The 21550-nt window shown below is 42.7% G+C and overlaps 1 protein-coding gene across 1 annotated transcript in view; it reads left to right on the plus strand.

Moving 5' to 3' along the window:
- The first annotated feature begins 11003 nt into the window (after nt 1-11003).
- Cnih3 (cornichon family AMPA receptor auxiliary protein 3) overlaps nt 11004-21550 on the plus strand; it is a 112238-nt gene continuing 101691 nt past the window's right edge. Inside the window, exon 1 of the mRNA XM_058571786.1 lies at nt 11004-11850. Coding sequence (XP_058427769.1) covers nt 11770-11850 — 81 coding nt within the window. The 5' untranslated portion in view covers nt 11004-11769. The remainder of the gene's footprint in view (nt 11851-21550) is intronic.

The following is a 21550-nucleotide window of genomic DNA, read 5'->3' on the forward strand; positions in this document are numbered from 1 at the left end:
GAAAGGGGAGAAGAAGCTCTCCCCTTGTCAGGTGTTGTCTTTGAAGGGTTAACTTACCCAGAACAGTGAAAGAAAAAGCTTGCTTTATGTGAACTTCTGCAGACTGTGAACTTCTGAGCCCCTCCCCTTACATGCTGGGTATAAAGTTCCGAAACTACCTGAATTCGGGGTTCAGGGGATTAATTGATTACAGCAAAAGCTGTGCCCTCTAAACCTGGCTGCAGCCAAATAAAACTGTTTCCTGCTATCTTTGGTGCCCTGCCTCGTCTGTCCCTACAACAGTAATGGTAAACTTTATTTTGTATATTTTAATATAATAAAACTAATCAGGGTGGTAAGTGAGTACTCCAAAGCACGAGGACAAGTGACCCCTAAAGCCCAGGCCTGGCCCAGGTGTCCTTCCTAGACATAGCCCCCTGACCCCGTCTCCAGAGCCTGGGTGCCTCTGCTATGTGAAGAGGCTCAGGAAGGTGTGGGATTAGAGCAAGTGGAGGTACCGGATCTGGAGGCACATCTTACCCAACCTCGAAGAGCAAGAGTGTCTGCCTCATTTCCAGAAGAGTTCTGTCCTCAATGAGTCAGGTGCAACCACCAAGCAGGGGGTCAGGAAAACAAAGTTTATTATACTCACAGGTGCAAAGAACAGGAGCCATGGCATGCAGGGCCACATGAGCAAGTACCAGTATAGGTCAGGAGGTAGAAGGGGCAAGAGAAAGGGAGAGTCTGGGTCTTTATTGGGGCTCCCATGGGAAAGGCAAGGTAGGGCAATTTGAAGAATTTAGAACTGGCTAATTTAAATAATAACTGGTGGCCTCTAGTTGCCTGGTACCTGGCTCCATGATGATTTAGAAGGTAGGATTTTGCCTCAAGGGCATTCAGGACAGAGAGGAGATGGCTGTGCTCTGGTTAGTCTGTATATCAAAGGTGTGCTGTTTGCTTCCCTGTACTATCTTCAGCATTGGCTAGTGCCAGGAAGGGTAGTCTCTCCCTGGACAGAAAGGTGTTGTTAAAACATCAAAATATATGGAATACAAAAATATAAGCCAACAAAGGCCTTATGGTTTAAATATGAAGGGTCCCCCAAAGGCTCATGTTTTAGAGGTATTGTCCCCACTGCAGCAATGTTCAGAGATGGGTCTTTTAGGAAGTGATTGGATCTTTTGGGAAGTGATTGGACCTTTTGGGAAGTGATTGGATCCTTTGGGAAGTGATTTGATCCTTAGGGTGCTGACTTCATCCAGGGATTAATCTATTGATAGCTGAATGGATTACTGGGAGGTGATGGAAACTGTATGCAGGTGGGGCATGACTGGAGGCAGTAGGTCAGTGAGGGGTTGCTCTTGGGGACTATATCTTGTCCTTGTCCACTTCCTCTCTCTCTTTCTGTTTCCCAGCTGCCATGAGGTGACCAGTTTTCCTCAGCCATGCCCTTCTGCCATGATGTTCTGCGGCACCTAAGCAATGGAACTAGCTGACTATGGACTGAAATCTATGAAACCATGAGCCCATTAATTTTTTCCTCCTTTAAGCTGGTTTTAACAGGTATTTGTCATAGTGATGAAAAGCTAACACAACAGGTATCAAATAAAAGATCACTTATTGATTAAAGAACTTTTAAGGTTGTCTATTTCTGCATAACAAACAAGCCCTAAGCTTGGTTGTTAAAACAATAGCCATCCTTCATTTGGTAGTGATTCTGAGCTGTGGGCTGGGATTAGCTGAGCATTTTCCTCTGTCCTGCTAACAGGGCCAGTGTGGCCTTCCTCACATGTGTGGCAGTTTGGAGGCATGACTGGGACAGTTGGGGGCTGGAACACAATATTTAATAAATCCATGGAGATTTGTAAACAGCTTCTGGTTCAGCTGAAAGCATTTAATAAATAGAAACAACTTAAAAATTCATTATGCTTTTTATGTATTTTTAGATCATTTAATAATTTATCATTTAAATTATCATAATTATATTTAGAGATTATATATTTATATACATTTATTTGATCATAATTTAAGAATTTATAGAACTTAGATATTCTAATAACTTTCTTACAATTTATAATTTTTCTTGTTTCAAGTAGAATATATATCTTTGCTTCTATACTTTCTTTTATTTGTACTTATATACTTAGTTATTTTGTTGAATTAAATTATTGGTTTAACAGACAAATTTCTTGTAAAGTATAGATACCACTTGTTATAATTTGGATCTTGAATTTCCCCCAAATTCCCATGTGTAAAAGTTCATGTGAAAAAAGGCTAGCTTGGCTCCATAGTTTAGTTATTGTGAATTGTGCTACTATAAACATTGATGTGGCTGTGTCCCTGTAGTATGCTGTTTTTAAGTCCTTTGGGTATAAACCAAGGAGAGGGACAGCTGGGTCAAATGGTGGGTCCATTCCCAATTTTCCAAGAAATCTCCATACTGCTTTCATAATGGCTGCACCAATTTGCAGTTCCATCAGCAATGTATGAGTGTACCTTTTTTCCCCACATCTTCGCCAAAACTTATTGTTGTTTGTATGCATAATAGCTGCCATTCTGACTAAAGTGAGATGAAATCTTAGAGAGGTTTTAATTTGCATTTCTCTAATTGCTAGTGATTATGAACATTTTTTCATGTATTTGTTGATTTATTGTACATCATCTTCTGAGAACTATCTCTTCAGGCCCTTGGCCCATTTATTGATTGGTTTATTTCTTTTTTTGGTGTTTAGCAGCCACATCACTGTTTACAGCAGCACAATTCACAATAGCTAAACTGTGGAACCAACCTAGATGACCTTCAATAGATGAATGGATAAAAAAGATGTGGCATATATACACAATGGAATATTACTCAGCAATAAAAGAGAATAAAATCATGGCATTTGCAGGTAAATGGATGGAGTTAGAGAAGATAATGCTAAGTGAAGTTAGCCTATCCCGAAAAACCAAATGCCGAATGTTTTCTTTAATATAAGGCTGATGATTCATAGTGGGGTAGGGAGCAGGAGCATGGGAGGAATAAACAAACTCTAGATAGGCCAGAGGGGTTGGAGGGGAAGGGAGGGGGCATGGGGTAATTAATGATAGTGGAATGTGATGATCATTACTATCCAAAGTTCATGTATGAAGACATGAAAAAAATAAAAAAATTTTAGTCTTAAAAAAAAAAAAAAAGACTAGCTTGGTTGCCAGCCTGTGGTGCCACTGGGAGACAGTGGCATTTAGGTGGTGGAGCCCAGTGGAAGGAAGTCATGGGGATTGTGAATTCTTGAAGGGGATATTGGAATCCTGGTCCTTTCTTGTCTCTCTCATTGCTTTCTGACTGCTATTGCCTTCTAGGCCTCCTCTGCTACATGCTCCTGCCATGTTGTACTGTGATGCTATAGGCCCAAAGCAATAGTGATCATGGACCTAAACTGAAACTGTGAGCCAAAATAAATCTTTCATCCTTATATTTGATTAAAATCAAGTATTATGTAATAGTGACAGAAAGGTGAGTAGACCTTTTATTAATTTTTATTTGTTAATCTTTATGAAGGTTAATTTATATTTTTTATTGATTACCTTTTATTCAGTTTAATTCTCTACTTTTTAAAAAAATTCCAAATGTTTACTCCTATTTTACAAGTTATGATAAAGTGAATATAAAAATTTTAAATTTTCTCTGCATTAAAGCATAGGTTGTCCATTGGTGTTCAAATATTCTTTCAATTTTTAATTTCAATTCCTAGATCATCAGAGATATTACTTAATTCTGTTTATTTCACTTATTGTAGTTATGTGGACTGAATTGTGTGTCCCTCCCATCCATATGTTGAATACCTAATCCCAATGTAACTGTATTTGGAGGAAGGGCTTATAATGATATAATAAAGGTTTAGAGGGTTCCTAAGGGTGGACTTTTCATTTGATAGGACTGTTACTATATAAGAAGAGGAAAAGACACTAGACGGTCTCTTTTTCTCTCCACAGGTGCACAGAAGGTCAATTGAAGACAGGGAGACAGCAGTTGTCTACATGCCAGGAGAGGGTGCTTACCACAAGCAAAATTGTCCAATTCCTTGGTATTGGACTTTCAGCCTTCAGACCCATGAGAAGATAAATTTATGTTGCTTAAGCCACTCTATTTATGGTATTTTATTATGGCAGCCTGGGAACACTAACACAATAGTAAATATAAAACTTATGAAGGTAAAAACCAAAGTGAGTTATTGGGTTAACATTCTTCATTACATCATCTAGGGGTAATTAAATACAGTGACTTAGTGATAAATTAAAAATATTCAGAAGTGTTTCCAAAATTTTAGCTGAAATGCCAGACTTTCTCTCTAGCATAGAGATACCAGCACAGTCTGAACCAAAGGTTTCCATGAACATACTTCTCACTGATGCTATTTTTTCTCAAATATTCACAATAAAGTCTAGTACATTATTTTAGATATTATTCTTTTTAACACCACAAGATTCAAAAAATTTAAAATTTCTAATTTTAAATTAATTATTAAAATGCCTTATATGAAACAGTTTCATAGAAGATGAATATTTTACTGTCTCGATTTATAACTTGTCAAATAAGTTGCTTTCTCATTTTAGAAGATATATGTTTTCCAACAAGTGGGACCATAAATTTGGAACACAGTGTATGCTCATATAGATATAATTATTTTTTAAAGGCTATTGAATATTTCATGTTTGAAAATGCTCTACTATATTTAAGCACTGGATAGTTTTAACATTTATAAGGATTCTTTCTTAATATTTTCAATTGTTTTATTAAAAACAAATCTAGATTTTATTTTTTCAAATGCATTATTATAAAAAACTGATCTTCTGATTGCTTTTGTTAATCTTTTGATGGATAATTACAATTTTAAAAAAATCAAACCATGGTTTTTGACAGAATGTCACTGCCATTCTGATGAATATGTAAGTTGTAGAGGAAGAATATTTTTTTCAAACTTCAAGTTTTTAGTTAGAAGGGACCGCTATCATAAAAGACAGATTTACAAGAGAAAAGCAGAATTTTGTTAACATGTATATTTAATGTATACATGGAAGATACTTAGACAATGCATAGTTCTAAGGTGGCTTTAAATTTTTGCATATACATACAAATATATATATGTATATATGAATATAATCTTTCATAAAAAAACAGTTAATTAGAAAAGTGATAAAAAAGGGAAAAGTACTTTGAATCTCTAGGGGTGGTAACTTGAGGGATGGCAAATAATGGCAGATAAAGGCTAGTTAATAAAGGCTAGTTGATTCCTCTGGTTCCATCTGTAAGCCAATACAGGTCCAAAATTGTCTCCTGTGGCCAACCTTTGTTTCCCCTGGTAGAAGAGGAGGTAGGCTTTTATCTTCGTAAATCTATGTCCTGATTTAGTCAGCTTTATATCACTGTGACCAAAATACCCAACAAGAAAATCTTACAGGAGGAAAAGTTTATTTTGGCTCATGGTTTCAGAGGTTTAGTGCCTGGTCAGCTATCTCCATTGCTCTGGGCCTGAGCAGAAGGCAGAACTTCATGGCCGAAGGGCAAGGCAAAGGAAAGCAGCCCAGGACTTGACAGCCAGGAAGCAGAGAGGGAGCTCTGCTCACCAGGCACAAAATATAAACCCCAAAGGCACACTCCAATGACCTTCAGCCACAGGGCACTACCTGCCTATGGTTGCCATCCAGTCAATCCACGTTAGTTTAGGTTACAGCTCTTATGTTGTAATCAGTTCACTCCTGAACATTCTTGCATTGTCTCACACATGAGATTCTTGGGGGACACCTAATATCTAAACCATGACACTGATTTTAAGCAGTTGGAGGAAGGGAAGAGAGCTTTCCTGTATCTGGTTCTTAATTGCCTTCAGCTCAGAAATTCTTCATATTTTGGGGTGGGTGACATATTCTGGTTTCTCATGAAGTCTTTTAATGATGAACTCTGAGTACCATTTACCTCCAAAGTAGCACGGTGGTATATTTTTGTTAAAATAATAAAATTATTATTATAGAAATAAAAGTATTGTATTATTTTGTAAATTTCTTGTAGTGTAAAAGGTGTTCCAGTCACTGAAGATCCTTTAGGCTGAAGTTTATTATTAATATCACTGCTTATTCTCTGTAGACTCAGATACTTGAGGTATATGATATTTAATGGAAAATTAATAAATGTATCCACTATTGATTATCTCTTTATTCTGAGTTTGTTTTTAATGTTTTATTGATAAATTTTTAAATTTGTAAATATTGAAACACTATACTTACATAAGAATTATAGTGTATGAACAATACAACTAAAGTAGCAACTATTCAGAATCAGTGGCAACCATGTGAATTCAGTATAGTGATAAAAGTGTCATACATTATAAAGTGCCTTGTGATAAATAAACATATAGGAAGTCCATTTATCAATGGTCTTTGTGGCATCCTATATGATTAACCTGAATGAATGAGTTTAATTTAGAATTTAATTATTAATTGACTTTACTGCCTACTGCTATAGCCATTCTACTCTTTACCAATCAGAACAGAAATCTTTTAACATTATAAGAGTCACTGCTGCTACACTAATGAATATTGGCTGAATAAATTATAAGGTAAAAAGTAAAAGATCTTTGAAGACAAAGGTTCTTTCTGGTTTGAGGAAAGATTTATCTTCTAGTAGAGATCCTGGGTGATGTCCCTTTGCGGGAGGAATGGGAGAGAAGAGAGAATGCTTTTGCCAACAGCCAGAGGGAAGCAGGAGGCAATTTCTTGCAGGCTAGAAAGAAGCCAAGGTTGAGGTCCTGGAGAAGAAGGGACTCATACATTACTGCATGCCAGCAATCTGAGGAAGAGGCAAGACCTCAGAAGTATGGCTGTGTGGGAGGGCGTAGCCAAGGCACTGGGACTAAGGACCAGTCTAGCAGGATATCTCAGCAGGATCCAGTGTGAATCCATGAACACTGGCAGGAGCTGTCCTATGCTTTGATGTTATGTAAGCCCCCCAGCAGCTTTGCAATCTTGTGGGGAGCCCCAGTGAAGGTGGATACTAAGTTCCTTACCAGTCAAGCCAGAATGTGACTCAAAGTTAGATTTAAATTATTTTAAAGAAAATAAAGAGGCGATTTATACAACACACATAAATTTGCAATTCATAGCTTTACACGTGAATGTGTGACAAACAAGGAAACACTGTCCGAAGCCAGCCAGAGCCAACTTGCACATACGAGGGCACAGAGGGCAACAGACATTGGCTACCAGTGAATAAAGTCACTGTGCTCCACACGGAGCTGGCAATGTCAGGCACACAACTTTTTAAATAGTTATTGTTGCATAAATTATATACAAGAAAAGGGTTAAAGTGTCCAGGGTATGCAGAGTGAGGAGAAAAAAATCTTTAGATCCTAGTTTGAACAAACCAGCTGTAAAATACAATTTCAGGACAACCAGGAAGCATGTATGGCAAAATGCTAACCACTGTTGAATCAGATAATAAATGAATGTTTTATGTCTTTTAAATTTTTAAAATAAAGTAACTTTAAAAAACCTTGATTCTTAGGATATTCCAAACATCCAAACACCCATGAGAGGAAAATAAAGATCTTAGGGCACATGGCTCAGCCTGGGCAGTATTCTTTTCTGGTTGGGATTCAAGGGGGTGTGTGAATGCAGGTTGGGGATCCTGGGGGTGTCAGGGTGTAGAACTCTGTGAGCTGGAGTTCACCTGGAGACTGGGGAAGCTTTCTGGCTTTCTGATAAGACCAAGCTGGGAAGCAAGGGATGAATCGAATATGCCCTGTGGACATTGAGAAACTCAAGAGTTCATTTATGGAGAAAATGCCAGATATGGAGACACTCAAATTCTATATTAAAGGAAGTGTCTGGTTAGATGTTCCTATGGGCATAATAGGTCAGTGATGGGCCAGGAGGAGGCTCACAGCCTGGGTAACTAAGCTTCCCAGAAATTCAAACTCATTCCTCTTCACGCACTGATCATTTCCCTGAGATGCCCGAGGCTGGAGATGGGACAGGAGTATAAGGCAAAGACAGAAATGGGATAATGTTGAAAGAAACTTCATGGTGAACCAAGTTTTTCATTGTATGGGAAACACTTTATTGGCCTTCACTTGGAATAAACTGAGGTGTTAACTATACATGGGTAGGAAAAAATAGAAAACAAAAACTAAATGTATAAAGGAGGAAATCTGGGTGCAGTGGCATGTGCCAGTAATCCCAGCTACTGGAGAGGCTGAGGCAGGAGGATCGCAAATTCAAGGCTAGCCTGGGCAACATCACAAAACCCTGTCTCAAAAACAAGCAAAGAAAAAAAAAAAAAGCAACAGATACAGAAAACCACCAGAACAAAAGACCAGCTCAAATTACTTGAATTATTGAATTTTCCTTTGATACTGTCTTATTGTTTAGGTGTCATGAAATTTTATGTGATATGATTACAACAATGAAAATAAAGGACTGTATATGTATAAAGCAAAAAAAAAAAAAATGAAGCTAGAAATAAAAACCACTGTTTTGTTTTTGAGAATGGCTAACTATGCTATTTGTTTGATCTTCTTCATTTCTGCATTTTCTCAATTTTCTTTTAAGGGCAATTTATACTGGAAGAAATACTTATGTGTTCTGGAACGACCTGGTCCTAGGGTATAAGAACCAGCTCCACAGTGCTGTGAGACCCAAGCAAACAGACCCAGGATTGCACCCAGGGCAGGTTATTGGAGAAATTACTGATGGAAGCATGGTCATGGGCAGTAGCAAGACCAAGTGGATCCCCACAATTTGGTCAGAAAGGAGTTTATAAAGTGTTCAGGACAAAAGTGATGTCATCCAAGTTAGAATATACCTAGTTTATCTCAAGTTAATGTCAAAGAGTCAGGCACATTCCTGGTGCCTGGGTCCAGTTGTAAGTTTCCACATACTACTATTTATAGTGTGCTGGGAAACTATGCAGGGAAAACTGATCAGGGCAATTCAGGGGTTGATCAGGTTGGTTATGACTCAAAGTGGCTGCAGATTTGTTAAACTGAATTTATACATTATGTAAATGTAAAGGTGAAAGTGATAAGGGGTATAATCCAGAGAAGGGCTGGATTCACCAGTGTGCGATTTGTACAGTTGCCCAGGGTCTTATGCTCGGAAGAACCTCATCTTGGTTTAATGCTCTACTGTTGCTGTCTTAAATCATTCTTAATTTTTAAACCAGAAGCTTCATATTTTCTAAGCCCAGAGACAATTAAATGCAGATCTGTCGACCACCAAGGTCAACAGTTCCTCGACATGGTACTGTTTCTCCACACCAGCTGAAAGGCATCTTCTAAACTGGAGGTGTGGCCAGACAGGCATCAACTCTGAGATTTAATAGAAAGAGCCCTGAATTAGGAATGTTCATATCTAATTCTAGTTTTGCCACTGGTTAGTTGTAAGGCTAGCTCTATAACTTCCCTTCCAATACTAAAGTCATTGGATTCACAGGGCAATTAACATGCCAGCATTAGAATCAAGCAACAAGTGTTTTATCTAGTGCCTTTCTGTGGAAGGTACTATTCCAAATCGTGACGTAGTTCCACCCCAATTCATCAATCATCTTTTAGGGCATTGCTCCTTTTTTCCTGGATTGACTTATCTGAAACCCAAGTTCTTCTTAAAAAAATTTTTGTTTGTTCTTTTTAGATATACCTGACAGTAGAGTGTATTTTGACATATACACACACATGGAGTATAACTTATTCTAATTAGGATCCCATTTTTGTGATTGTACATGATGTGAAGCTGAAACCCAGGTTCTATTTGGAATGACTGGAACCCCTTTCATTGATTCCTTACAAAGCAAGCATGTGAATTTCCAAGATACTGGGCCACTGGGAGATAATAATCCCTAACGTTTATGGAATGTGTGTAGAAAGGCCAGGCTCTGTGCTAGGTTCTTATTCCCTCTATTTCTTATTTAATCCTTTTCATTGGTTTGACACTTTTTTTTTTTTTTTTTGGTACTGGGGGTTGAACCTAGGGTGCTTTACTCCTAAGCCACACCCCCGCTACTTTTATTTTCTAAATTGCTGAGGGCTGGCCTCCAACTTGTGATCTTGCTTCTGCATCCTCCCGTGTAGCTGGTACTACTTTTATCCCTGTTTTCTCAGATAAGAAACCGACGTTTTGAGAGATTAAGAAACTTAAGCTAGAAAAGGGTCTGTGTCCAAAAAGCACATGTTCTCTTCACAGTGCCACTAGGCCAATACCAATAATAATGAAACACTGTTGTTGCCTCTTCTACCCAGCAAAGTCCTCAAAATCTACGTTTCCCCAATCCCAAGGTCAAACGGTGGTGGTGAGGGGATGTGGAGAATGTCAGAGAAGGACGTTAATGGAGAATTTTACAGTCTGGGAGCAGGGCTATAAACGCAGTACAGTGTACTGAGTGCGGTAGAGTTTGGGACAATCCATCTAAGCAGCCACGGGGTACAACAGTCGTCTTCTATCTCCAACCAAGACGAGGCAACGCTCCCCCCAAACCCAGTCCCCACACTTTTCGCTCTGAAAGGCGAAACTGCTAGAACTAGAGGGCGGCTGTAGGGTTTAGGCGCGAAGCACGCATCATACTCTTCCGCAGCTACCCACCTCCTTCAGACGCACGTGTTTAAAAAGAGTCCCTGGCTCGCCCGGCCCGCTCCACCTCTGCTGGGTCGCGGGCCCCGCCTGCACTACTGGCCTCAAGTTCATCGGAAAGGCTGGTGCGCACGACTGCAGTGGCGGCGGCGACCAAGCGCCCAGCAGCGTTTTGCCACCCACCTTTCCCAGCCCCCGCCGCCGCAGTCTCCGCCCGCCGGGGAAGGCGTGCTCGGCGGAGCCGGAGGGAGGGTGGGGCGCGGAGAGGAAGGGGATCCCGGGCCGCGCCGCTACATTTCTCCCAGTGGCAGAGGCAGAGGCAGCGGCGGCAGCAGCAGGTGGAGCGAGCTCCGCCTCAAGCAGCACTTGGCCAGAAACCCGCCGCTACTACCGCCCGGGAGGGAGCTTGTCCGCTGGGCTGGAGTCCAGACCCGCCCCGGTCCGACCCCCAGTTTCCCAGGCACTGGGGTTACCGAAGCCGGTATCCCTGGGCTGCGGTTGGGGCCGGGGCCGGGGCCGGGGCCGGGAGCGCCTCGGAGCGCACAGCTGCGCTGTTCTGGAAGCCCACGTCCGGGACGCAGGATTAACGGGACCTGGCTTTTCTGGGCTATCCAAAGACGTGTTCTCCCGGGAAAGAGCCACTGTTGACTGTGGGATTTGGGAGAAGCTTGGAGTCCTCCTGGACACCTCGCTGGACGCTCTCCATTTGCGCCCGGCTGGCGCGGGAGGGTCCTGAGCAACGCGCTTGCCTTTCCTCTTCAGCTTAGGCGCGGAAAGCCGGGAGCTCTTTCCAGGGGAACGGGACCTCCTCATTTGGTACTCCGTGGAACCCTAGCATCTCTCCTCTTGTTGGTCTCCAGGGCCTCTCTAGTTGGCACTAATCTGCAGGTGTTCTCTACCGATTTGGTTTCTTCTTCGATTTGGGGACACTTGTCACCAAGGACTCTCACGGCACCTTTCCCTGTCTCCGCGGGTGGGCTGGGTCTTAGGTCTCCAGAGCCTGCGGGAATTCTATCCCTGTTCGCTGACCCTAAAGCCTCTCTCCGCTAGCGGTGCCAACCCTTAGCCACTGGCCTCCAGGGGAGTGTGCAGACGGGACTCTGTTCTTCCTCCGTTTGAGAGAGTGTGGCCCTCTGGGGGCATTCGTCTTTTAGGGCTTCTTTGTGTTTGGGAGATTGGGGTCCTTTGGCCATGGCCTTCACTTTCGCCGCTTTCTGCTACATGCTGTCCCTGGTGCTCTGCGCTGCGCTCATCTTCTTCGCCATCTGGCACGTGAGTAACCCGCAGCGGTTTCTAACTCTTTTCATTTGCCCCGAACACGCTCCTGTCCACCTCCTTTTCTGATTGCACCTCACTTTCTTCACATAGCGGCGTGGGTGGTCTGGGAAGCAAGCCAGGCGTACCTGCGTGTTACTCTCTGCAGATCCCATGTCCCGGGGCAGGAGACCGTTCGCCGAATTCTGAGGCTAGGAGGCGCAGCAACGCGGGGCGCGCCCTCGGTACCCTAACTGGAGGCGGAGGGATCCTTGGTGCCCAGGATAGCGCACCCTCCCCAGGACCTAGTGGAGAGTCCGGGGCAGGGGAGAAGTGGCTACCACCCCATCCAGCCTACTCCTTCCTCCTCTCCTCCTCTCGTGCCCGCGGGAGAGGAAGAAGTGCCTCCGTCGGACCTGGCAATTAGTCAAGTAACTATAACAACTAAACATTTAAAATGTCAGCATCTGTGGTGGGTTGCATTTAGACATAATTGGAGACAAAGTGAAAATACAATGGGAGCTCCTTGTAAGAGGAAGTAGGGAGAGGCCGGCCTGGGGAGGGGAGGGAAACAAAGTGACTGTGGAAGGCGGCGGGAAGGCAATGAAGAGGACCAAGAGGAGGCAAGGGAGACTGGGGAAGGAAAAGGATGAATAAGGCCTGGGAGGTCTGTCCTGCTGGGGTTCCCAACCATTGAAGATCCCAGAGATTTCCCACAGGTGACACACCTGGCAAGTTCTGTCATGCCTAAGTGGTGCAGGATTTACCCCAGGACTCCCCAGCAGACATCTTTTTAGGGACTAAGCTGGTTGAAGGCAGTTCTGAGTCATGGGTCTTCAGGTCTAGGGTGGTGGTGAGATGTGGGTTGAGAACCAGAAGCCCCCAAAGAGAAAAAGTAAAGAGGTGAGTGAGCAGGACTGAGGAATCTGGTCTTATAGACTGTGGGACGTTTTGCAAGTCCACTGAACTCTCAGAGTTTCCTTCTCAAAGGTTGGTTAAACTGCCCATTCTCTTTGTGGGAAGGTTGGTAAGAAAAAAGGCCAAGGTCAGGTGCTTTAGAAGGAGCACTCACCATTAATAGCCTGGTTCTACCAGCAAGCCCAGATGACAGGGATGGATTCTGAGACCAACCAGTTCCTGGAGGCACCAGCTGGTGAGCCTCTAAGAGATTGCATGCAATGGAAGATGACCCAAAATGAAGACCTGAAGGAAATTGTGGGGTGGTGAGATGCTGGTGTTTTGTATGAGTGGTTTTTAGTATGAGAGGGTTTATCTTAAAAATAGAACGCAACAGCTCCTGCAGCTCCTGCTACAAGGCACTGTGACAGGGTGCAGAGGGAAACCTGGGGTGGAGGAAGTCTTCTAACCATGTAACCTTTGGAGAGATGCTTGCTGGCTTCCTGCCATATCTGTAAAGTGAGAAAGTTGACCTGGATAATCGCTAAGCTTTCCCCCATTTCTCAAATTGTGTGAATCCATTTAGTTGATTTGACAATCTAGGGATGACAGACGGATTCACACACAGCAATTGAGGGACTGATAAAAAAAAAAATCCTGCTAGTCAGAAGTGGTGGAATTTTGAACCCTTTCTTTTTCTGCCCTGAAATGCTGGGTTTACTCTCTGGCAGGACATTAAGCCTTGAAGTTGTTGATTGTTTTAAGGAAAAATGAAACTTTACCTAATTTAGAATAGAATAGGATATGGAATAGACCATGCCTAAATGGTGCAGCAAACCTCTGCTCATGTATTCTAAAGAAAAAAAAAATCAGCTTCTTTGGATTTGGGGAATTAGTTGCATTCTTGGAGGCTAATATTTCACTTGCTGTTTCTAGTTTGGTTGTGTCCTGAGGGTGGCAGTTACTAGAAGCTCTCTCAACTCTCTCAGGCTTGGAGTTCTCTAAGCTAGCTCCTGAAGCAGAAGAGGAAGAATAATTTTTTCTCCCTTGGGGAAACACTAAATAATTCAAGAACAGGTTAATGAAGTGGGTGGTTTGTGCAGCTGTTGACTAAGAGACATTTGAATGATGGTGTATCAGTGACCCTGGGTTGGGCTCTACTCTCAAAGTTCCCAACATGCACCCCTAATCTAGGGATGGCTGGATGCAGTCAAATCTCAAGTCAGGTCCTGTCCAGATTTTTCATGGAAGTGACAAGATTTCTGTTTTTTTATTTTTAATTTTTTTTATAGTTGTAGATGGACAGCATGCCTTTATTTATTTATTTATTTTTAGGTGGTGCCGAGGATCGAACCTAGTACCTAGGCAAGCACTCTGCTACTGAGTTACAGCCCCAGCCCAAGATTTCTGTTTTTTAAAAAGCATTTGTACACTTTGAATTTAGACTACAAAATTCCTGAGGTTCACGTCTTCCTTTTCTAGGCTCCCTTCTCTGTAAATAAAACAACTCAAACCTTACTACGCTGATTTGGTTCTTGAACATGTTGATTTTAGGGCACACATTACATGTTTGTGGATGTTGGTTATACAGTGGTGATTTCAACCAAAATTTAGGAGAGTTGATTTTATGTTGGACTGTGTGTTTATCTTCTCTCCAGCTTCTTATATTCTTTTTTTTTTTTTTTTGGTACCAAGGATTGAACTCAGGGGCACTTGACCACTGAGTCACATCCCCAGCCCTATTTTGTGTTTTATTTAGAGACAGGGTCTCACTGAGTTGCTTAGTGCCTCACTGTTGCTGAGGCTGGCTTTGAACTTGAGATCCTCTTGTCTCAACCTCCCGAGCTGCTGGTATTACAGGCGTGCCTCACCATGCCCTGCTTCTTATATTCTTTACACATCTCTTGTGTAAAGAATAAATGTGATGAGCTCTATCAATTGTTCAGCCTACTAACACCCCAAGTAGAGTTGGACACGTAATATACAACATTTGGAAAGCTTGCCCCACTCCCATACTTGAATTGTACAATAGGAAGGTGAAAGAATTTTCTTGCTTATTTGCATGTACCTACTTAGGAGCAATAATGGATGTTGTTTATCCAACCTCTGCCCTACACTTTATAGAGGCCCTCTTAGATGTATCTACAATTGTCTACCTCTCCCTTCTTCCCACTGGAAATCTAGAAGCAAGGATGGATGTAGCCAGCCTTAAGTACATTTAAGACCTATTTTTTTCTTGAAAATTTATCTGTGTTTGTTTTCAAATGAAATTATTTCAAATCTGCCACCATCTTTGAGTACATCTGTTTTATTTGGAAGAAGCAGAATAATCTTTTTTCCCCCCGCATGGTTTTGCCTACCTCCCAGGCAATCCTTAGTCCTCACAATTGACATTTTATAAATGAAGGATGATGGATCAGAGAAATGACACTTGCCCAAGGTGGCACAGTTGCTAAGTATTGGAGCTGGGATTTAAACGGAGTCTGTGAGACTCTTAGGTCCACGTCCTTTTTCCAACTGTAGTCACTTTTTTTTTGGATTAAAGGCTTACTTTTTTTCCCCTGAATTAATTAAATTTTAGAGTTGGAATTTCTGATTGGAATTATAACAAGACTAAGCACTATATATTCCTTTTTTTAAAAAAAAATCAGATATTCTATTTCTTTCTTTTTTTAGGAAAATTAGGCTTTTGCCTATAAAATTATACAGGTTCATTGCCTCAAATTTTGAAAATACAATGATATATAGTGAAACAAAATCACTGTTACTCCTACCATCCAGAAAGGACTAAGCATCTTTTGTGTAATTTAAAAAATTGCATGTGAATGTTTAGAACGAAAAAAAGTGTTCTAAAGGGTTTCAGATGTGAAGTGTTGTCTGTTTTCAGCCAAAATGAAATGAACAGTGTTTACTCACAGGAATCTTCTTAGCTCCAGCTTGGTGGAGCCCGTTTGCAGAGTGTCTCATTACATAAACATAGATGAAGCCATTCTTTAAAAGATCAAAGATTCATTACTATTTATTTTAGGTTTTTAGTTTTTAAAAGATTTTTTTTTTTTTTTTAGTATCTGGAGGCACTCTGATATAAATTGTCTGAGTTTTGACTATTTACAAATAAAATTCCCAATAATATTCCCTAGAAAGATTTGATGCATTATGTCATCTTGAAGTTTCTGTGGATTCACAGCAGCATCTGATCTGCCCTTGGACAGATCAGATCCATTAAAGATGGATCCTGAAAGATGATAACACATACATATTTATGGAAAGGCCGTTTTGCTAGACAGAATGTCTTATGGCATAACTTTTTGGTCATTTCTGGCCTGTCACAGATGTAGCTTCTGGTAACAAAGTAAATGGCTCAGTATCTCAAAATTACCCATCTGGAAATAAAAATGGGTTTATGTGTAATAGTAGGATGCTTGGGGTTGACTGTAGCCTCCCTCTTTCCTTCCTTCCTTCCTTCCTTCCTTCCTTCCTTCCTTCCATGAATGTAAGAGTAAGATTTATTCAAGTGTGAATAGCAACAGAAGTCCTGTAGGTGAGAGGGTACCCAATAAAGGTCGCTCAATAGCCTTCTTTTTAAAAACACTACTTGGACCTACTCAGTTAGGGTACTCAGCTCTTTGCCAGGCCTCCTCTTTTTGTTCTGTTTGCACCACTGCCATCCCACCTTCAGAAGTGATGTCTGCTACTCCAGCCTGTCCTGCCCCCCTCTCCTGCCACTCCCAGCCCCATCCTTCTTTATCTCCTCTTAGCTAGGGAGGGGAGGAAGCTCCAGGAGAGTAGGGACCTTTGCTGCTTCATCCATGTTTCTTCAGAGCCCAGAACAGTGCCTGACATGTACAGGATGCTTGGTAAATACTTGTAGAACAAATTTTTGAGCCCTTCCTGATGGGTACTTTTATGGCAAAAATAGTAACTCACATCTGATTTGGCTTCTGGCCAGTTCTCAGGGACTACTTCCTAAGAAGTTTGGGCACAAACATTTTTTTTTAATTTTTAAAATATTTTTTACTTTTTGATGTCCCTTTATTCTTTATTTATTTATATGTGGTGCTGAGGATCGAACCCAGTGCCTCACACATGCTAGGCAGGTGCTCTGCCACTGAGCCATAACCCCAGCCCCTGGGCACAAGCATTTTCCTCTGTCCCCTGACACTTTGAAACTTTGGAAGCTATAATTGCTGCAAAGAAGAATGGCCAATACCAGTGGGTACAGGGTTCTCCTTGATGGCAGTGGAGTGAGTTTTCCCTCAGGGGGACAGTTTGGGGAGAGGTACTGGCCGTACCTGCACAGCACCTCCTTTAAGGTGTAATGTCTGTATTGATAAAGTCACCTTACCCTCACTTGCATTGAGATATTGGCTGGCCATTTTCTGTAACTGACCCTGGGAAACACCATTATGTTTCCATCACAGTCATGTTGAAAGAGAAGAGAGGACTGTAGGATTCAGAGTTCATGTGAAAAAAGCCAGCACTGGGCCCCATCCCAACCATTTGGTGAGGTTTCCAGGCCTTATTAACGTGGGATGTTGCAGAGGCACCAAAGCAACTTCTCTTTGACTTTAGAGTCTCTGAACACAGCCAAAAGGCAGTGAGTGTTGTGAGCCGTGGCCAGGTAATTAGAACTTCCACCTATGCCAACCCTAAAGCTGGGCCTGACATCACCGCTGTCCTGTCCACCCTATTGGTCTGCCACCACCTTTCTGCTCTGTGTATTCACATGGTTCTGTGATTTTTTTCTCTGAACTTGTTTTCTGCTCCTGATTTTCTTCCCAGCCAGTCTGCAAACAAATCCCTCTGTGGCTTCAATCTCCTGTAGTGTGTTCTCTGGATACTTATCACTCTGGATACTTATCTCTTATCACTCTTCCTTGTCACCATCATCTGCCTCTGTGGGAATCCACCAGGGACTCTGCACCTGTTCACAGTCACACCCTGGTTCTTGGGCATCGTCCTAGGTGCTGTTGGTGACCTGACCCAAATCAGTGACTACTGGCTCTCCTGCAGTCCTGCAGCCCCTCATCACAGCCTGGCCCTGCCTTTCCACGGTGAGCCCCAGTCACTCACTCCCATGCTTCGCTGCCTCTGCCCTTTGCCCTTGTTTTGACTGCACCTTTTCCTCTCTTCTTGAGGATTCTGTTTTGTTCTTCCCTGATGCTGTCAGAGCTCATCGTCCACTAGGCTCTTACTGCTGCTCTCAACTGCTCTGCCCCCTATCCCCTGTTGCTCCCACCCTAGAAGCCATCAATCACAGAAATTCACTCCTTTCCCCCTCTGCTCTCACCCCAGCTGCCTGAGAGCATCTGGCGCCCAGGTGACAGCATGGTTCAACCTCAGCTGGTCCTTGGCACTGCTTCATAACACATCAGCATGATCTAGATCAGTTTCTCCAGCTTCCATTATTTCCTTCTGGATCTTTCTTAGAGCCCCAGAAGCTCCCCAAGACCCCCTCCCCTATCCTCCTCTGAGCAGATGACTCCACCTCCAACTCTTGGAGAAGATAGGTTATCAGACAGGGACACTTCACTACCCTGCTGTTTTAGTCTGTTTTCTGCTGCTATAACAGAATCCCATGGGCTGGGTAATTTACAAACAAAAGAAGTTTATTTGGCTCACAGTTCTAGAGGCTTAGAAGTCCAAGATTGAGGGGCTGCATCTGGTTAAGGACTTTGTTGCTGCTTCACAACATGGAGGAGGGCATTGCATGATGAGAGATCGTGTGTGGGAGAGCAAAAGGGGCCCAAACTACTCCTTTTTATAACCATTCCCACGATAACTAATTTCGTCCCATGATAACAGACTTAATCAATTCATGAGGGTGGTGCCCCACTGCCTAATCACCTCCTAAAGGTCTTTCCTCTTAATACTTCTTACTCCCATCATGATGGCTTAAATGTCAACAAGAGTTTTGGGGACAATAGTCAAACCACAGTACTTGCCCTTCCCTGAACTTCTCCAATTATGTTCCAAATCATTTCTCTTTCTTTTCCAGACTTAGAGGCAGTGGTGTCTCCCTGTCTGAGGCTAAGTCCTCTTGGGACAATGCTCCATCATTTTTCCCTGCCTCCTTGTGTCTTTAGCTCCTGCCCTTCATCGGTCCTCCTCCCCCATCAGCCAGTGTCTCTGAGCTTAAAGACAAGCCCTTTGTCCCCCAGGCTTCCTGATGCTGCTCAGTCCCTTAGGTTTTGCCACATCCTGCCTCCTATTCCCTCTTTATATTCTTCCAGGAGACACGTGGACGACTGTGGGGAATAATCATGTAACCAAGCCTTCTGCATCCACCACCTAGAACTGGTCAAATACCAGTATTTTCCACATGTATTTATCTATTTTTCTAAGGTACCTTTCATTTCTGACTCCTGTGCTTGACAAGGGCACCAGCATCCTTCTGCTGGGCAAACTTCAGGTATCAGTTAGTGCTCATCTTGAATTGATCTGTTTGTGGCTTTGACCCTGTTGTCCAGGTCCTCCTGTGTCTCCCTGTTGTTCCTGGGACCCTGCCCCTGTGTTCCTTGCCCATTTCTGAGCATTTTGCTTTGATGTTTTTTTTTTTTCTTCTGCCTCCTGGAGAACAGTCTCCAACATAGATGTACCCCAACCCCCACAGTTGGTTCCACACTGAACTTGTCTATGTGTTATCTTTGCTTGTAGTCTCTGTGAATCAGTTCTCACCAAGAGACTCTCTCTGTTCTGTCTGTCCAAATTTTTCCCTAGTTAGCAGTAGCATTAGTCAATTTCTGTTGTTATAACAAAACATCTGAGATACTGAACTTATGAAGAGAAAAGGTTTATTTTGGTTTATAGTTCTGAAGGTACCAGTCCATGGTCCAGTGGCCCCATATGGCCTTGGGCCTCTCTCTAGGCAGCACACCGTGGTGGGACCATGTGATGGAGCAAAACCTCACCAGCCAGGAAGCAAAAAGGAGGAAGAATGAGAGACTGGGATTGTACAGTTTTCTTTGAGGGCATGCCATAGTGACCTAATGACTTCCCTTCTGAAGGCACCACCACCTCCCTACAGTACCAAGCTGGGGACCAAGCCTTTAACACTTGGACCTTTGGGAGATGTTCAACATCCAGACTAGAGCACTAGTCCTATCTGTCTCCCATGCCTCATGGCCATGCCTTGGTTCAGGCTCCCGTTTGTTCTTTCTCAGATTATGGTCCTTTATAAATTGGGCTCTTTGGTTATCATCTCACCACCCCTATAACCATGGAGAGAGATTTTACTGAAAGAATCTCTGCACATCATTCCCAGACTGAAATTTCTAACTTCCTACTAAGGTTATAGGGTGGCAGGACCAAGTCCCAGTTAGTTCTTGAGCCTCAAATTGAGGCTCAAGATACCTCTTCTGTATTCCAGGTAATTCCCAAGTGGGCTCTTCTCTTTCCCAGGAGTGCTATCTGCCCAGCCCTTTTTAATTTTATTTTTTACTGGACTGATTCTGCTCTAGTCTCATGTCACTTAGGAAGCTCCACCCTCCTTTGATATCTGAGCCCCTGTCCATGTCTCCTGTCCCCTAGTTTGCATCCCATAGTTGCACTGGTCACATATAATTGTGTTTGTGTCTGTGTTTAGACCATATGCTTGCAGAGGACAGGAACTTCTGCCCTCGTGTGTAGCCACAGGGGTGGTGTGATGGTTGGAGAGTTATAGAATAAATAAATTCAGGCTCTGGCTAATATACTGTAACTAACCCAAATGAATACTTAACCAGACTTACCTGGTCACAACAATCCTGAATAGTTCTCTGATACCAATGCAAAACTTAATGAGGAGGCTGGCAAATATTTTTAATTTGGCATAGAAAGAGAGGCAAACATGAGACTTTCTTGCATATGCTAAAATACAGCCAAAATGTTAAACAACTAAAAAAAGATATCTGAATCAAGAGCAGGTTGACAGACTGTAATGAGGCCACCAATATTTCTGTGTGCACTGCCGGTGTTGAAGGCATTAAAAGCCTTGAGAACTTGATAAGGATGAGGCTGCTACCGTGCATGGGGATTGGGGACTAAGCTTGGGTCTCATGGGGTTGATGAAATTGCCTGTAGAATAATGTCCAAAACCTCAGTTGGGGGTTGGAGGCCAATTGCATTGCAGTATCAACCTACTCTTGCAGTCAATCTTCTGTTATTCTCTATCTCTGGTCCCAGTATCACAGGTAAACTTTATTGCCCCTTTGAATGTGTTGGTTTATTCCTCTTGCCAAAAGGAAAATCGTCTTCACCTTGGACCTAAATCTTCCACAGTCTTTCACTGGATAGCTCTAATCACATTATTAGCAACTGCTCATTTTAGCCTGTCGCAAGCTCCTATGACATGACAAGCCTGTGCAGCTCACCTGCACTTCTACACATTGAACCTGCATCCCCATGCACATTCCTAAGCATGCCCCTGAGCTCTCTAAGTAAAGTGGAAGCTGATGGAAAGCAGGGTCCATATGGTCCAATTTATGCATTGATGGAATTTAGGGGACACAGTGACTGCATGCTGAGCACTTGGCTGACTGATGACTGGCTGCTCTCAGATTGCCCATGAAAGGAGTGAAAGTCACCTCTTTGGCAGCTTCATTTGGTTTGTGAACCCACAAGCTATGGGTCTCATTCCTCCAAAGAAAAGAGGGAGGCTGTAGCTTTGGGGACAGTGGTGGCCCCTTGCAGGAGCAGTGTCTGGCAATTGGCCCTGCTGGGGCAGGCTGTCTGGCAGTGTACTGTGTACACCGTGACTCTTGGCAGCGGAGAGCTGCTTTTGCCATCCTCCCTGTGACTACGGAAGGAGAGTCAACCCATGTGTCAGTCTGATGTGAGGCTC

Source organism: Marmota monax, unplaced genomic scaffold (genome assembly GCF_021218885.2).
Source record: "Marmota monax isolate L192 unplaced genomic scaffold, Marmota_monax_Labrador192_F-V1.1 WCK01_AAM20220418_F8-fsc00153, whole genome shotgun sequence".
NCBI classification, from domain to species: Eukaryota; Metazoa; Chordata; class Mammalia; order Rodentia; family Sciuridae; genus Marmota; species Marmota monax.